An 18,497-nucleotide genomic window follows, 5' to 3' on the forward strand; every position below is an offset into this window, starting at 1 on the left:
AAAATTAGACAGGAATTTCCAAAATATTCAGTGTGTCTAAACTGTAGGGAACCAAATGAAAGATTTGCACCATGCAATTATTTAACAAGTAAGGCAATTTTTTTTCAGTTTTTTCAATATCTTAGTTCTTCACCATTTTTTCATGAGAGAGACATAAGAAAAAAGAATAGCCTCACACACAAATTTATGACCATGCTATTTAATCTTCTGTTTCAATAGTACATTTTTAAAGGTCTATCTTTTACCCACAGAGCAATGAAACACAAATCTGAATACAATTTGAAATCCTTAATCTGATATTGGGAAAAGGACTTCTAATTCATCCTGGGAAAGCATCAGCTCTACAAAGTAACTATTTGGCATACAGAGCTCATACTGTGAGAGTTATACATTATTCAAGAGCAAAAAAAAGATTATTTTTGGTACCTAGTTTCACAACCTGGTAACTATTTCTTCAGAGACTGATTGACTGTGCTTTTAATTATTATTTTATCAACCACTGCTTTATACCATTGCCCTTTCCTGCTTTACATTATGCAAATCTCAACTATGTCAACAAAAGCAACTAGACCACAACATCTGTACAAACCCACTAAACTAAGGGAAAAAAAAAAAAAAAAAAAAAAAGACAGAAAAAAAATAAAGGACCCAAAATTTGTTTCATGGCCTATTTGGTTTAACAACAGACCCAATGCCCATTCAAGCACATAGAATTCAGAAGGCCTGCCTGCCAGCAATAAAGACTGAAATTGGATACTTTATGAGATTAATTACCTAGATAGGGCATGATAATGCTAGTCAAATGGGAAGGTAATTAAAGTGCACCTTCCATGAAAATTATTCATTGCTGATGGATCAGGTGACAGATAAATCAAAAGGCACTTAAAAAAGCCACAGGTTAACTTTGTGGAAGGCCGTTCATCCCTGGAAGTCCCTGCAACCATGCTCCTATTGTAAGACAAAAGGAGGGTAACGTTGCCTCTGAGAAAGAGGAGCCCAGGGAAAAGTTACCAGCATTGTGCCTGCACACAAAGGGGCAGCTAGAGTGGAACCAGCCAGCCGGCAGCCTTCAGATTCCAGGATCTCTCTGCTTGTATGCTGTAAAGAGCTACTGCACCATGAAAGGCAGCAAGTGATGAATTAATAAGTTGACTGGTCCCCCGGGTGCAATCCTTACAGGCGGAGGACATGCCGTGGTAATCAAACGGGGCTATAAATTGTGTACATTGAATGGCACAAAACGCATCTCACTTCATCACCGTTAAGTCAAGACTTCCTGAATTTGTCATTAATTCTTTGGCTTCAATATATTTATTTAAACAGTAAAAGTAAGAGAAAGAGCTTACAATAACAAAAGGGCAACTGATACTACCCAGCGGGATAGAGAGTCTAATGGAGATCACTGACTTTTACTTTCTACAGCTACATGGGTCAAAATCCACTCCTTTTACACCAAAGCTCCCCCTGAGATGCACCGATTAAGTTCAAAACATTACACTACATGCACTTCTGAAGACAGAAAAAATCCCCAAAACCACAGGATCGAGTTATTTTTTACAGCTAGTTTATGCAAATTCCTAAGTATTTATTCCACATTTGAAGAAAATGGAGCTTTTATATGGGTAAGCATTTCCCAAATCCCAGAGTTTTACAGAAAATTTTTAAACAACCTGGTATTAGATATAATATCTGAGATTATTAAAATGTATGAAGAAGGACCAATATATGAAAAAAGTTCAATAATTACCACCTTCTCTTTATGCCTTTATTTTAATGTGTGCCAGCTCTTTAGGTTGTGATACTGAATAATACTGACTGTTTAGAGGTAGTTCAATAGAAAGCAATTTTGTGCCACCCTATTTATCCTTAGTAGTAATTTTAAGTGGCTTAGATACCTATGAGAGCTAAGGAGAATCTTACCACTGTCTCTGAATCTTACCACTGTCTCTGAATCTCTTTCTTACAAATAGGTAAGAAAACATTTTTCAGAAATTCTTTACTAAATTTCTCCTACCAAAATTACATTTGAGGTCTTCCCACATTTTGAAACAACAGTTCTGTGTGTTTTACCAATAGCTTCAAAACTATTTTACACATTCCCTGAATATTTTTACCTTCCATAGGCTTCATAGTGACTAGAGGAAAGGAAGTCAGTATTGAAACATAATGCAAACTTTAAAAATGGGAACTACAAACTGAAGTACATTCTGTGTGTCCAATGGAAAGCATAACCCTTTTTCAAAACAGAATTTATGAAACCAGCTATGATTGCTCCCAGGAGTGTTCTATATTCACAGGAATTTATATGACCATGTGACCAAGACAGGCATGGTACCAGTTTTTCAACTTCACTGCAGTTGGCAGCTGTGGTATTTCCCCCAGAAAAGAAGCTGTTCTGATTTTATGAATAGGTTTATCACTTTGAGATTAGCTCATTACAATATTTTGCAAGAAGTCAAATTTTATAGACCTCCTGATCTATAAATTTACCTCAGGAGACTTGGTAAACTTAATCTGGTAAAGTAAATGGTTCTAGAATTGAGAATGGAGTATGAACATGTGCTTCTCCGTACTGATACTTCGCTAGCATGTATAGGTAATTGGGCATAATTCTCCAATCTCAACACGGGAACACTATTTTGAGAGACAAAGAAGTTAATTTTACAAGCATGAGCCCTGACACACCAGGAACAGAGGATGAATCCTGATCTCTTTTGAGTAGGCTTAGCTTTGGTAACAGGGAACACCCATTAGTTTCTCGAAGTGTCCCACTGCCTGTCTGCTGGTGTCCTACTGGTGTTTGAGCTATCAATTTGGATCTACAGATTGCTAATGGGACAGGACATGTCTGGCTGAGAGATCACCACCAACATCTCAGTATAGGTCTGAAAGGTAGTCTCTCTGGTGTACAGAATTTACTTTCCAAACCATTATGAATGTGACAATATTCAGACAGCATGGGGTACCTGCTAGGGAACACATTGAGAAACAACTCCCAAGAGTTTGGTGTAGGAGTTCACTTTCTCTACTTATTGCTCATTGAAGGTTATCGACTGCGATTATTCTGTGCCACTGCATGGCTGATCAAATTAGTTTTTTATATGGAAGGTTGTAACACTGATGGGTGGCCATCACTGTATTATTGTAGGCAAAATAAGCTGAAAGGGATCTGCTGCCATGCTAATGGGGACTCTTAACTAGCATTACAGTAAAAAAAATAATAGAAAAAGTATTTCATATTTTTAAAACATTTTTAACATTAAAGCAGGAAACTGCAATCAAGTGAAATATCCCTATTTTCATGATACACCTGTATATGAATACCCTCACTAATCACCTTGGTTAATTCAGTCCTTGGTAAAAGCTTCAAAGAGTCTTAATAGTATGAATTACTAATAAGACAAGCAAATTATTTTCTAGAGTTTTAAAATCCCACAGACAATAAGCTATTTTAAAAGTTACTTGCTTGCTTAGTACATTCTTGAAAATAAATAAAATAATGTAAAAATTTAATGTTAACATTGTGGCAGAAATTAACATTTGTGTATGTGGGGTGTGGGAAGAAGAGGGCATTCAAGTCATCAACCTTTGCCAGTTAATTTAGCTGGCTAAATAGGGAAGGTAATCTAACGCTTCCTCTGTAATTAAGGACGAGTCAATGCACAATTCCTAAACTTGGCTCCTGTTCCAAATCACTCCCTAAAGAAACCTATCAATCTCCACTGACTACAACAATGTAAATATCCACCAAATATTTAAATGCTAATGTTTAATGCCAGCATCAAAGAGCAGAATGTTTAACCCTAAAATACTCCATGTGATTAACTCTACACAATATAAAGTGCAATGACACTTTTCCCTCTTCATTACCAGTTAAGCTGCAATACAAAAAATTAGAACTAAGGGTAAAATTTTGATCTCAGCTACACAAGGGAATATTTGGAATAATTCCACAGGAGGTCCACAGAGACACATCATTACTGTATTGGCTCTGAAATATTAGCATCCAATTCCTCATTTCACAGCCATGATTAGAGGCTGTATGAACTTAAATAGACTCTTTAGCGAAATAAATGACATTTCTCCACATAAGCATCAGGGTTTGCTAGCTTTGAATCTGCTCTGCTGACTCAGCCAATACTGCCTGATAGGAGTTCGGGTATTATGGAAACATATGAGCTCTCAATGATGCATTAGGAAATGGGATTCTCAGAAAAAAAAGGAAACATTTATGTGACAGAGACAGAAAAGGTCAAAAGGAGAGATGGGAAACAGATCCATCAGCAGACATAAGATGGCAGATACAGAATCTGAAGGATCTGCTGCTGCAAATACACACATATGAGAGAAGACACCAGATTCAATGGATAATTTTGTACGAGCTGTTGAAATGTAGGTTACGAGTTTAGGAGGGGTCATACAAAGCAAAGCTAAGAATCACAGTGACAGGACCTCATCCCTAATCTTAAACCTACTTAAGAGGAAGTGAGATCTGTGAAAAATTCTGAAAAACATACTAGCAGGATAGAAGAGAATGATTAAAAGGAGACTGAACTACATGTAGGCATGTGCATGCATGAACACTTGTGTGTAACTGTCTCTCCCTCTCCTTTTCTTATATATAAGAAACAAGACGGAAGTAAGGTATGAAACATCCCATTCCACACTTCTAAGATTTCTTGCATTAACATTGAAAAAATTTGAGCAGTTCCATTAATATTTTTTCTTAAGGTTTTCTGTGTTTCTGCACATTTGGATCCTCTTGTGTCTGATACACAGTTTACCTCATTCAGTAAGGAATGAGGTCTTTACTGGCCCATTGACTACAGGTAAAATCTTAAGATTTCTACCTCTCTGTCAAAAATAGTTTAAAATGGTCAAAAAACATTGACAGAAGATAAAGGAGCTGAAGGAAAATTTTCTAAAGAGATGTGCATTTAGCATGCTCACAGAGCCTTTGATGTTTAGAAAACTGAGCTAGATATGACCTCTTCTTAATTAGCATTAATATTAAAATGGTCTGAGTCAAACAACTTATGACACTTGCTCTGAAAATTTAAATGTACAAATGAATAGCAACAACTCAGGGAGTTTAAAACTACAGCTACCACTAAAGTCTGATTTATTTTGCAGGCTGCCATGACAAACAAACTACCTTACAGAAACATAAAAAGCAGCTTGTTATAAGCTCGAATTTAGAACGTTTATATTGGTACCACAGTAAGAAGATTTCTGTGTCATTACCATAAGCATGATTTAGTTGTATTATGTTCACATGTAGACACCATTATGTAACACTTAGCTCAGACAAATGGCTCTGCTCTTGATCTTTCTTATTCTACTGTAGTTAATGACCAAATATTGTTAAAAATTGGGACACTAATTATCTGATGTCAACATGTTATGGATAATTAAGAACTGCTCACTCTGAAGCCATGCTAATTGTTTTTCACATGTCTCCTTCTCTTGTCCTTGTGTCCTCAACAAGGCAAGTAGCTACAGGTTTATACGTACATCTCTGTCACGTACTTTGTCACAGAACATACATCATCCTTTCTGGTTCATCCCCGATTAATTTTGCTGGCTTGCAGCAATTATCTCTCCCTTTGTGACTGACCTCCTGGTAAATGGAGTGCATGATCACTGGGCAATTTTTTCCTGTGTATTTTATCACTTAATTGATCCTTGTTGGCTGACCACAATAGGATACACTAAATTTAAGTCATAGAATAGTGGAAGTTGAGAGGAAGTGGTAATCATGTTTTAGCAATTTCAGTTGACAGCTGTAAAAATCAGATCTTGATAATGTTCTCTCATTTACCCTATTACTTGGATCAGTTGGTTAAAGCTGTTAATGATCCTCTTGGATCAATGTCGTTCGCTTGTAGCTATAATTTACTGCATTGGTGCGTTAGTACAGATGTTTTCAAAGATAGCTCTGCATCATTCCACCAGATTGCTGTCTGCATCAAATTTGCTTCCATTCATCACTAACGAAGCAAAGAAAAAGATAATCAGCATCTCCTATCTTAACATTAACTATTGAACTTGGGATAACACTTTTATTGTTGTCAACTTGCAGCCTTCAACTATGGCTTCCTCAGTAAACTGCCCTCAGAGTTCCCTCTAGAAATAGAACCAATTAGATATTTTGACTGTTACAGGGAAAGATTACACAAATGTTTAAGTGTACAAAACAATACATACACTAAAGAGTAGTAGATAAAACTGTTCCGTTAGGAATAGGCCCTATGGAGTCAGGGCTGGTTCTATCACATACAAAGCAGAAGAAACTACATACGGCAGTGACATGTCAAAGTTGGCAAAAATTGTTCAGGCTATTAATTATTGAGACTACTCCAGCACCTGAAAAGTCTGCTGATACCCATGGGTTGTCAGTGGGTAAGTCAGCAATGATTTATTAAGGGAGATGTCTCCCTTTCTTATTACACCACAAGTATTGGAAAGATCATACCCATCTCTTAAAAGAGTATGTCTATCTTCACCCTTGACAGAGGTGAACTGTTTATTCTTGGGCCATTAATACTTGTCCTAAATTGCCAGAAGGCCATGAGCCAGAAGAAGAAGACTTGTATTTCTCCACTGAGGGCCCATTTAGCCAAATCTGTTTTTCCTTCTAAAAAAAGGATGCTTATTGGCACAGGCAACAAATATAAAATAAGTAACTGAATAAAATATGATGTGCTTCAAAAGAGATGCAGCACAATCTCTGACTATATTTCTAAAGAGAATAGATATAAAAAGAGGAAACTGGAAATGCACTGTCTTACCTTGCTGGACAATTCTACACGGCATCTTTTAAGCTTAATGAACAAACTTCTTTAGCTCTCCCTATACAAGCTACCTTCTCTCTTTATTTCCACAGGAGTCATTACAGTAGGTTGGCTCCATGCCATGCTGTCATTAAATGCTTCACTGTATAAAGACGTTGCAGTCTAAGAATTTTTTAATTCACTACATTCAACCTGAATTAGGATTTCACATTTGGTAGCACTTAAAAACTTGCAATAGTGCCTTTTCAACAGTGGTGTTCACTTCTCTTTGAAAAAGCATCTGAGCACTTAAAAGGTTTTGTTTGTTCTAATGACAATGGCACTTTAATTCTTCAAAAGATTTGAAACAAAACAACACTGAGTTCAAAATTACTACTGATGATATCCTGCACTTATTTATATCCTGCAGCCAGTTACCATACTATAGTGCACAAGAAGCAGTAAAAGGAAGATATGGGGATGTTGTTCTGCTGTGAAAATCCAAGGTCTCTGAAGCTGTATCTTCTTTGCACATAAGTTAATTAGCTGCTCTAGAATGTGTATCACCAAGTATAAATACATCAAGTGATTTCTTGTCTTTGTAATACAGCTTTCCTGGAAGTCTTTGATACTAGCTGGGTCAGCACAGAACTATGTATTATAGTTCCCCAAAAATATAGAAAAGTGCAAAAAATTTCTACACTGTTGAAAAGAACTTGTTGACATGAGAAAAAAATCTAACTATGGATGAAGGGAAAGAAGAAGGGGTTTTTGAGGATTTAAAAATTCACCCAGCAGATGTCACAAGTAGAGCTCTTTAATCTTAGAGACCTTTCAAATATTGGTCATAGACAGTGTGATATTAATACTTGCTTTTTCAGATCAGGGTTAATTTTTCACCATTGTTTTTATGAACACAGTTGGTTTAACTCATAAATATTGAGGAGACAGGTGGTCCATGTTTTTAAAAGAAAAAAGGGGCTCCTAGTCCTCTGTGTGACATCAGTAAAGTAATCCCTCCATTCCATGGCTAAATTGTACTTTATGTTACTCATTTTCTTCCTCAAGTACATAGTTTTTTATTGTGCAGCTTGGTGAAATTATTCTTGAGTAGTATACATTAGACCATGGTGACATAGCCTGCTTTTTCAATAGCTCAGTGCACAGGAAAGTCAATAGCCCTGCGGCTGTCATGCTTCTCTGAGCAGGTTGTCACCAAACATTCAACATACATAGCTTAATAAAACCATTTCTAATTTGGAGCTCTGTTTCTGTGAAGCTGAAGCTTCACTTAATCTTTCTGTAGTTACACTAGAGTGTAGCTTCCCATTATTTTCACTTCTAACTATTGTAAAATTCACAGTCTTTATAGAAAAAAATTAGTTTCTTAGCAAAAATTATTACATCCCTTCCAAAATAGCTTTTATGATAGGGCTGGACAGGCAAGAGTTCTGATATCCATTAGAAAAAACAAAACAAAACGAACAAAAAACCCAAAAAACAGAATAAAAACAAACAAAACAAACAAACAAACAAAAAAAAACACCCAAGCAAAAAAACCAGCAGCAATGTATTTTTAGTAAGCTATACAAAAAATCCAAATTGAAATCCAAATTACATTCAGTCACAAACTGATGTGCAAAACCCTGATAGAGGGATATCACTCCAAATGTTATATGAAGTTAAAGTTTGCTTTCAGGATGACAGAGCGCCCATTGCTTTTGTTCCTGTGTGTTCTGATAGAGCATAAGGTTCAAATCCTGCTCCTATTGAAGTCAATGACAAAGCTTCCATTGACTTCAGCGGTGCAGGATCAGACCCTAAGCAACACAGCTATCATCTGCTTGCTTTTAATCTCTCTTATCTTTCAGTGAAAAATATTGAAACAAATTAGGACTAAATAGTAGAAAAAAAAAGGAATTAATTTCAATTAGCTGCTCTGTGGTACAGTTTCTTATAAAACATTCTGCTTGTCATTGCAAAATTTTTGTGAATATACATATTCTGTGTCTGTACATAAAATATCATTGAAACTCTCAAATACATGTGCCATACCATATTATATCCTACTCAGATGTTTCCTATCTTATGAAACTCCTGAAGAGAAATCTAACTTTTAATAATCTAATAATGACCCAACCTTGCAATTCTGTAGTATCTCTATAACCTTGTGGATGTCACAATATTAAATATGACCTGATATAATCACTGAATGAACAAACTGCTTTCCTTGATCTGATGGTATTTGCTATACAGAGACTGGATTCTTATCAAGTTTTTATCCATCAGTTTAATTCAGGCATAAACTCAGTTATCACCTCCTGTAAAAAAAACTGTGATATTAGTTCAGAGTAATGTGATTGCAGATCAATAGGCAGTCTTAGCTCCACAGAAATAACCCAATCCATTCTTTTAATGTACTGAAAAGATAGCCAAAAAAGTACAAGAATAATAACTACCATATGCAACTAATTTCTACCCTATTTTTTCCCTTTTTAGTTGATGACCATGGAGTGCAGAACACTTAGACTGCTATGCTCTCTGCCTACTGGTCTAGGAAAATTTTTTTAAATCTTAAAATATATTTTAAATATTATTAGGAACAAGCACAGACATCCATATAGCTCCCATTAAGAACATAAGCAAAAAGGTAACCCAAATGCAGTCATCATCAAATATAGGTTTCTAAAAACCTCACTTTAATGAAAGCATTTAGTGACTATTACATTTGAAAAGTGACTTTTTGTAAAATAATTCCCCCAGCTCAACAGGTAAAACACTTTTTGGTAAAAAGAAAACATTATTTTTTATAATCTGAATTCTTTTTACATGAGGCATTGCTTTTAAAAAAATATACTGATGATATAGCCATATCAATGTGCAAAAACTAATCTACAGTTGGACAATAAGAGAAGAAGCATAGCTCAAAAAGTCATTATCAGGAAATAACCAAGGAAACCTAGAGCTAAAGGAAGTCCACTGAAATGGGAAAATATTGAAAAAAGGTTAAGTTGAACTTTGAAGCTGTCATGTAGCACCAGAAGTGAACACTGGATGGAAGATGTAGATGAAGGGAGATTAAAACAACTTGGTGGCACAATGGGAAGAAACCAAAATGGCCTGGGGAAAGGAGGGAAGTGAGAATAGGACTCGAGCACTGAAGTCATAGTGACTGGGAAAGCTGCAGGCATCCATCTTTTTGATTGCTGCCTCTGCTGGGGGACAGTTCATCGCTGAAGAAAAGTCAGGTTTAAGTGAAACTGACAGGAACAGGAAATAAATAGATGGTCAGTAGTGTACAGGCTATGAAAGAAGAGACTTTAAAAAATGAGTAGGGCTAATTGAAAGCTGGGGGAAAAGAGTAAAGAAACAAGACAAAAGAAAAATTATAAGCAGCAAGAATGAAAGGAGAATGTAACATGAGAGAATGTGAAGTGTCACTCTCATTTAGAAAGACTTCAGAATTACATAAGAAGGCAGAACCCTTTGCAAAATGCAAACCCAAATGCAAAATACATTTGCCTTTATGCATTCAGCCTTTTTTTTTTTTTGTCATGTAAATCAACAGTGCTGCTGCTAGCAGTCATGCTTTTATAGCATGTAATGTTTTTTTTTCAGTTCAAGTTGCTGGGATAATGCCAATTTGACAAATTTGGCTTCCTTTTTTTTTTTTTTTTAACTGTGAAATTTGGGATCTGCTTTTTTTTGTAAGAAAAGGTCTCAAAATTGAACTCTAAGATGCAAAAATGGAATAGCAGCAAATCAACATATAATACAAAGGAAATTGTTACTAAAAAAAATGTTTTTCAAGAGTAAGCCTTGGTGATGGAACTGAAGCAGTTTTTTAACCACTTGAAGTTGTCAGCATTAAGTGCATCCGAAGGCACAGCATGACCTAAGAGTGCTATAGGGCACCCTTCTCTTGCTGTGAAGAAGCAGCAAGCATTAGCAAGTGCTCCATGCACAAGAGCAATGAGTACATTTAGGAACAGTTATTGGCATTACATATTAACTTCTATTTGTCTTAAGTTATGATAATAAGGCACGATGAGTGTCCCCTTGGATATGATTTTTCTTTTCAATGACTATAAAGACAATTTAAATTGGCTCAGGACATATACTTAAATTTTCTCAAACCCTGATAAATTTTGGTATTCCTTCAAAATATCCTAAGTTTTATCAAGGCCAGCATAGGTTGGGTGTATATAACACTTTACCAGAGATGAGTCCATTGTTCATTCAGAAAAATTCTAGAGGAAAGGATGCAGAAAGATAGTTTTAAAAACACACTATCTTTGCAAAAATGTCAACAGAAAAATTATAAAATTGTTATTGAAGCAAATTTTGTAAAATGAAAATGCATGAAATCCAAAATACAGCAAATATTCATCTGCAGTGAAACCTACCCAATTTCCATTCACCTTCTGGGTCTTGTATGGAAAAAATGTAAAATTTGGGAAGGAATTTGATGGATCCAAAAGAACTACAAGTACAACTGTAAAGGGAAATATCTTCTCAGGGAAGTAACCAATTTTATTTTTGCTAAAAACTCATCCTTGCAAAGATAGTGCTTGTCAGCTGTTCACCAGGTGCAGCTCTTTATAATTAGAGCTTAGTTACATGCAAATCTGAATTCTACAAGGATGCAGGGGTTCTCCTAGATCAGCTTGCAGTACTGGGATGACACCCTGTATTCTTTATATGACGCTGGATAGGCAAGATATGAAACAAGATGGTTTACTCCTGGGGGACTTTGTGTACTTAATCTTGTCAAAAAGAAGAAAACAAAGCAAAACCAAAGGCCTCGTGGTTCTTGGCTGAGGCACAAAAACATACCATATGACAACTGATAGCCTAGTCACAAAGTCTTTTTTAAACAAGGAATGAACAGCAATGTGTCATACGTGTATATATATAAGAGATGTGAAATGATACCTACCCACTTGCAGTCATTTTATTGTGTTATTTCCACAAATATAAATAGGTTTTTATCCACCACCTGGTTCTTTTATGTGGCATGCTCTCTTTGTCTCATCAGAAGCTTGTTCCATGTGGGCGAAGAAACACTGAATATATTCTATAACCCCATTCTTTTATCAATAATTTCCTGTTATCATTACACAATTATTTGAATTTTGTGACTATGGCCACAAAGGAGCAATTCAATTAAACCAAAACTACAAAGGGAAAATCTCATTGCAATCCTCTGTGCAACTGGTGAACCCAGTAATTATATATAGCCACCTATTGTGTTAGCATAATAACTTGTGAAGAAGGTTTAGTTAGACACATTTACACACATAAAAAGCAATATGGGCATAGAAAAAGTCAGTTTTTCCAGAAGCATAGAACAGTCACACAGGAACAAATGAGAGCTGCATGAATCCTAGTTTACTTGGCTATAAATAAATCCAACATTTTCTTTCTCTCTATAGTAAAATAAAAGAGAAACACAGAAGCATAACAGTTTGCTTTGAGCAACCAGTCTCTTTCTGTTCAATTATAGTCATCAATCTGTTCCACCTAAAATATTTTCCTCCTTGAGAAACCAAAGAAACCAGTATTAGGATCCAAAACATGCTGTTGCAAAAATAACTAGAAGAGGTCTTTCCTTTTGCTAAATGCATTTGTTCTGAATGTCTATCTCTTCTTTAACACAAATTTTGTAATTTTGTGGGAAAAAAAAAGCTGCATTTATGTGGCACTTCTAATCAGAAAATCTTGAAAAGCTTGGTAAGGAAAAGTGAAGGTTACCTTCATTTTACAGAGAAAACTGCAACAAAAAGAGTTTAAAGCCATTTTTTTCTTCCAAAATCTGTCCCCCACATACATTCCTTTTAGATGCCAAATTGGAAGCTTTTAAATCTTTATATTCAGAAGTGCTAAACAGGCAAAGCTTCAGTCATACCCTTTCTCTACACAGTGTCAAATCCTGTGAAATGCTGGTCTGTACATAATCCCACAGGAAACTAGAACGTAGGGAAGGAACAGAGTCAGATCTCCTTCTTCATGGTCTTACAAAGCTTGTCTAGGAGGTTGAAGATTTTTGATTACTTTAAATAATTAGTAAAGTCTAGATGCTGCCTCTAATATATATGCAAGATACAGTTTCACTAACATCTCTGGCCTTGATGTGAGAATCATTTCATAAAATCACATAACTTGTGTTATGTAGAAGATAGCACAGGATAACCACATTATATATTCTGGCCTAATAAAAACCCTAACAATCCATGACTACAACAACACAAAATAATGAACTATAATGAGCTATCTTGGAGATAACACAACAAACTTCTGATTAAGGCTCTTTCATCCTCTTGAGATGTGATACTAGTCACTAAATTGCATTGTTTCTTCCTTTACCTTGTGTGCCACTGAACCATCAAAGCACATAAAGTAAAGCCAATTTGATTCAGCTAAATAGGAAAAACTCCAAATCCTCTTCTTTATGTGATAGTTCTGTACAGTCATCTACAGAGAGCAGAACACTGTCCACCTGTGCATGTTTGGAGAATTATTTTGAAGATGAAAAATCAAGGTGCCAAAATAATATCATCTGTGGTAAAAAAATAGTCTCAGGGTAAGTTTTCTGTGCTGAAAATCTCATCAGAAACTTCAAGAACTGAATGGACACAGAGACCAATCCTTTCAGCCACAGAGATGGCTCCAAAATAATATAAAATGTGCACTTGGAATCCATAAAAGCACTATAGAGAGATTAAATACTCCAGCCTAACTTGAACAACCATATCAACTGTCCTAAATTTGGGGGGAAGGAAGGAAGGTTTTGAACTAAATTTCTTGTCCCTTATTTTATTTTTTGAGATTACTATCATTAAAGTACAAAATAACTACAGTTTTTACTGTTTGTGTACCCTGTTTGGTGAGTTTGCTCTTAGCTCAAAACATTATTTTAGGGGATCATTTTTACTTCACTAAAAAAAAAAAAAACACCAGGATTCAGTCATTGAAATTTCCTCCACAATATAAGTATTATCCTTTAAAATATTAGTCTTACAGGAAGCATCACATTAGATATTCACTTTATATTTTCTTTTACGATATTTCTTCAAAAGCAAGATCTTGCAAATAATATTTGGTTTAAGATTGTTCAAATTACAAAAGGTTAGCTTTACTATCCTCTCTTTAAGACCACGGCACACTTATTGTCTGTAATTTTATCAACAAGCAACTGGCCAGTTTGGAAACCTAAATTTGAGAAGTCTTTTTTTTTTTTTTTTTTTTTTTCATTCAGCCGCAGAAAACGAAAGCCTTTTTTTTCCCTGGGGTGATATGCTGGTTTGATTTTATTTCCCCTGACATTTCACCTGTCAGATTATGATAAATAGAAGAAACAAAGAATAATCATCACATTCTCATTGCATCTCATAATCAAATATCTGGAAATATAAGATAAATCAGAAATATTGCCCTGAGGGAAAACATTAACACTGAAAACACTATCAGAAATCCAAATAATCTTTCAGTGAACTAGAACTCCCATACATGTTTAAAAAATTCAAAAAGGAAGTCTGTATAAAACTGTCACATCTATTTTTTATCTTCAGATACTAGGGAATTAACTACAATTAAATAAGAACAAAACCAAAAAAATGTTCCTAAGTTAAGAAATTCTATTTAATAACAAAGCTGTGAATCTTCTTTAAGTCTTTTGTGAATGCTTTCTGAAAGCAATCCTGAGGCCAAGAAACAGGACAGGTTATCCTGAAATACTATAAGCCCAAATTAAATAGCTGGCAAGATAAAAAGATTAATGAGCCAAAACACACTAAACATGCTCCTGATTTACTGCATCTCTAGCTTGCATGTTCCAAATTTCTCTCAGTCTCACAGTGCTGAGATTCATAAGTGATGAAAACTTACCTGCTTGGCCAGTAGTAATACTGACAGCTGCAAAAAGCCTCTGGGAACGACTCAAGTCAGAAACCCCATTCACAGCTTCAACTTCAAACGTGTAGTTAGCATGAGCTAGCAGGTCCATGACAGTGACATAGTTATCTACTAATCCAGTTTGCTGGGGCATATATCCAATGTTACTCCCACAGGGAACACACTCGCCCTGCTCCCAGCTGCACCTCTTGCACAAAATGCGGTAGGTCACATCACTTCTTCCCCCATTGTCAGCAGGAGGACTCCACTCCAAACTCACGGTAGTCTGGTTGATATTGAAAATTAGGTTCTGTGGTGCAGATGGAGGTCCTACATAATACACAAAGAAGTCCAGGGTAATTACACAAAACCACAGCGGGACACACAGGTAGCATTTTAATTACTGTGATAGAAAACACTTGAAGCATTTTTCTTCACATAAACATTTCATTATTTTTAGTACAGGCTGCATAAAAGCTTTCTTGAACTCATTTGGTAAGAGCTTTATTTATTTTTCATAAAGACATTAGAATAACAATTGTCTGTATATTTACTGCAACTGATTTTAGCTGTTTCTGTTCTGTGTAATTAAAAGGAATGGTTAATATACCTCAAAAGTTCTTCTTTACAGGTTTTCCACATATGGGATTTGTTCATGTCTTTTAAACATGCTGCACAAGCTGCATGTAGTCTTTTTTTATCAGCTCTGATATGATTTACAGAGATATTTAGTGATGTTTTGGATTTAGGAGACTTCCACTATTTGAACCACCAATCTGTGTAGGCCAATCTATTTGCAGTTAGAAGGTTAAGTCAGACCCAATTACAGTTCAATCAAAGTGTAGTTCCACAGAGGCTACTTTTCATTTTTCACATTACTAATTTTGGTATTATATGACATAACGTACATTGTCTGCGACAATTTAGGGAGAACTGGGCCTGTATGATATCTATGATAGTGAGTTATGCACTTATGCAACATGCAATGTTTTCCAAAGCTGTACTAAGCAAACTTGAAAATTATATTTATCCTGATTCTGTATTCACTGACAACCCTTTTTCTGCCTTTCATTTTCTTTTACCATTGCAAATGTACTTTTCAAACACAGGAAAAGCCAGACAAAACTACTCACTGCAAGTGGCTGCACCTGGTTGGTTAAGCAATGTCCTTTACTATTAAATTCATGACTCACTCACTTGTGCATGCGACATATGGTGGATCAGAAGGTGCTCTATAATAGCTATCTTCACAGTCGCATCTGGAAGATCCTTCCTTGTCAGAGAAGCTGTGAGTAGGGCAGCGGGAACACTGCAGATCTTGAGAGGAGGATTTGTAGAACCCACGGCCACAAGCTAAAGCACAACAAAACAAATTAAGATTTAGATTTGCAGGGACTTCTGCCTTTTTCTGTTTCTGTCACATGAAGTACACATTTCTGTAGACATTTAAACTGCCCATTCTGTTAGGTTGGCTCAAGCAAGATATGTACACAATTTCTTTTTCTTCAGATGATGCTGTTAATGATTTTGTGGCATTTTCATGAGTTCAAGTATGTATTATATATATATTTCAACAGCTGGCAGTACAATATTTTAAAATAGAGGGCCACATAAATACAAAAAACATCTGTTTTTCACCAAAGAAGGGTACAATAATGGTGTGAAATATCTGGATGCCTCCAATAGGCCTAAACAAAGGAAAACACTCTAGAGATCTCCTGTAAGGCCACTGAAGTGTTCATGGTATCTGGAATAGTTGTTTTGCAGCAAAATTTTTTCTTCTCTGATCTCAGAAACCCTAAGAATCTGTAACCCAGCAGCAAACCCTGATCCTGAGGAAAGAATGAGGCACAAACATTTGTTTAAAAGATGACTTTAAAAGATGAAATTAACTTACTAAAACTTTCAAGGAAAAGACAAAAGATAGACAGTAGGAAACATGCATACAAGAGAACTTCTTACTTTGGTTTGCTCACTGTGAACCCATGAAATTAAAAAATATGTTGTGTTACAGCTCTGAAGTTTAGAAATACTTCTTGTAGCTACTGCCACAGTTGCCGAGGCAAAAACACACATGAAACAGGTTGGCCATTAGACTTGCAAGCGGAGTACTGCAACCTAGACAGACAGCTTAAGAATGTATAAACTATGAAAACTGTAGGGAATAAGGAAGAGGATCAAACAACACTAAAACTGAAAACAGATTAAGACTCAATTTCAGCATTGAGGTTACAGGCAAACCTACAAACACCGTCAACATGCAAAACAAAACACAAAAGTACTCCAGAACCTTCTACTAAAGCAGAAGTATTTTCAACTAGACTATTTGACCCTTTTTTTTTTTTCTTCCAACCCTAATAGACAGTATAACCCTCTTAAGCCATCCCCTGTATGCAAAGGAAAGGGACAGCACATGAAACTTTGTACTGGGTATCAAAATATTAAAGCTAGTTAAATAGTCATTCTGTATTCAGAGGGAGAGAATTTACTTTGGTTACATTCATATTTGCTTGGATATTTTCTCAGAACAGAAATGCAAAGTATCAAAAGACACTGATATTTGGAACAGTTATTTCAGTTGTCTGGTACTGCAGTGACGGAAAGAGCATGAAAACAATGAACTTTATCCAAAGCTCACTAAGTCAATGAGGAGTACCTTTGACTTTAATAGCCTTTGGACTGGACCCATAGTTTTGCTAAAGCAACATCAGTTATATTAGTCTGATTAATTTTATGCAACAGAGAAAAAAAAAAAATGCAGCAATACTTAAGACAACAATAGATAAAAGCTGATTAATTATGTAAATCAACAGTGGATCACACCAGCTGGAAATTCCCGCTGTCTATTACTCTATCAATATACTAAGTTTTTAAAGAAAAGTATGCTTAAAATAGCCATACCATTTAAAGTTGGTTGTGCTAAAAAAAAACCCCAGTGGATGGAAACTAAATTATTTGGCAGAGCCAATTAGCATGCAAAGCTTGTAGCTTTTGATTTTGACAAAGGGGCACAAGTTTGCATTAGAAGAAAATCTAATCCTGGATGTAAAATCTGCTATAGCTTGATTGTGCCACAGAAGCTGTTATATATGCTATTTAGAAAGACTACAAAAAGAATTTTGGAGAAGCACTTTAGATAAACATGACCTGTGAATTCATAGTTGCGGCAAATTCGACTTTTATAAATTCATCCAAGGTTTTTTCAGAACTTTCTGACTGAAGTGCACAAAAGCTGAACGGATTTGTATACATGTACATTACGATATGCATTTAAACTTCTGTCTGCTTTTTTAGTACTTGCAATAGAAATGTACCTAAAATTACTAAAGAATAGTTTCCTGCCTTTATTAAATTGTCATGTTCCTCTTATGCCAAACAAAACACTGGACAAATACACCGGAACTTCCAACATGTAGTCCTGTGCAAAGCAAAGAGTAACTTAAAAGGCAAAGATCCCCACTGAGTTTCCAGTCTGTCCTTCTCAGCAGGGCACATTACACGGCAAAGATGCAGAGAGTAAAATAAAGATTTCAGACAGAAATAACAAAATGTAAACAGAAAACTCCTTTTCAGTTTTTTGGGTTTTTTTTTGCTGATGACTTGATCAAGACATTTATATGCTTAGTCACTCACTATTTAATGTAAGTGTGCATTTCTTATTAGAGTTCAAAGGATCTGAGTGTCTGTGACTACTTTACATGACTGAAAGCCAATTATTCTCCTGCACAGCATAACACAGGCAGAAGGTTCAGGCATTCATATCATGCTACCATTCCATTAGCTTTTTGTCCACTAAGAGGCTTGTGATCACATTTAATAACCACCTCCTTA

The 18,497-nt window shown here is 35.6% G+C and overlaps 1 protein-coding gene across 10 annotated transcripts in view; it reads right to left on the reverse strand.

The window, feature by feature from the left end:
• The window catches only part of EPHA7 (EPH receptor A7), a 216,891-nt gene that overhangs the window by 146,838 nt on the left and 51,556 nt on the right, over window positions 1-18,497 (reverse strand). For all 10 annotated transcript variants that reach the window (XM_085574848.1, XM_085574843.1, XM_021545324.3 and 7 more), the window contains exons 4-5: window positions 15,864-16,019; window positions 14,661-14,996 (exon numbers count right to left, since the gene is read on the reverse strand). In XM_085574848.1, coding sequence (XP_085430974.1) covers window positions 14,661-14,996; window positions 15,864-16,019 — 492 coding nt within the window. The remainder of the gene's footprint in view (window positions 1-14,660; window positions 14,997-15,863; window positions 16,020-18,497) is intronic.

This window comes from Lonchura striata, chromosome 3 (genome assembly GCF_050655825.1).
Source record: "Lonchura striata isolate lonStrDom1 chromosome 3, ASM5065582v1, whole genome shotgun sequence".
Lineage (NCBI taxonomy): Eukaryota > Metazoa > Chordata > Aves > Passeriformes > Estrildidae > Lonchura > Lonchura striata.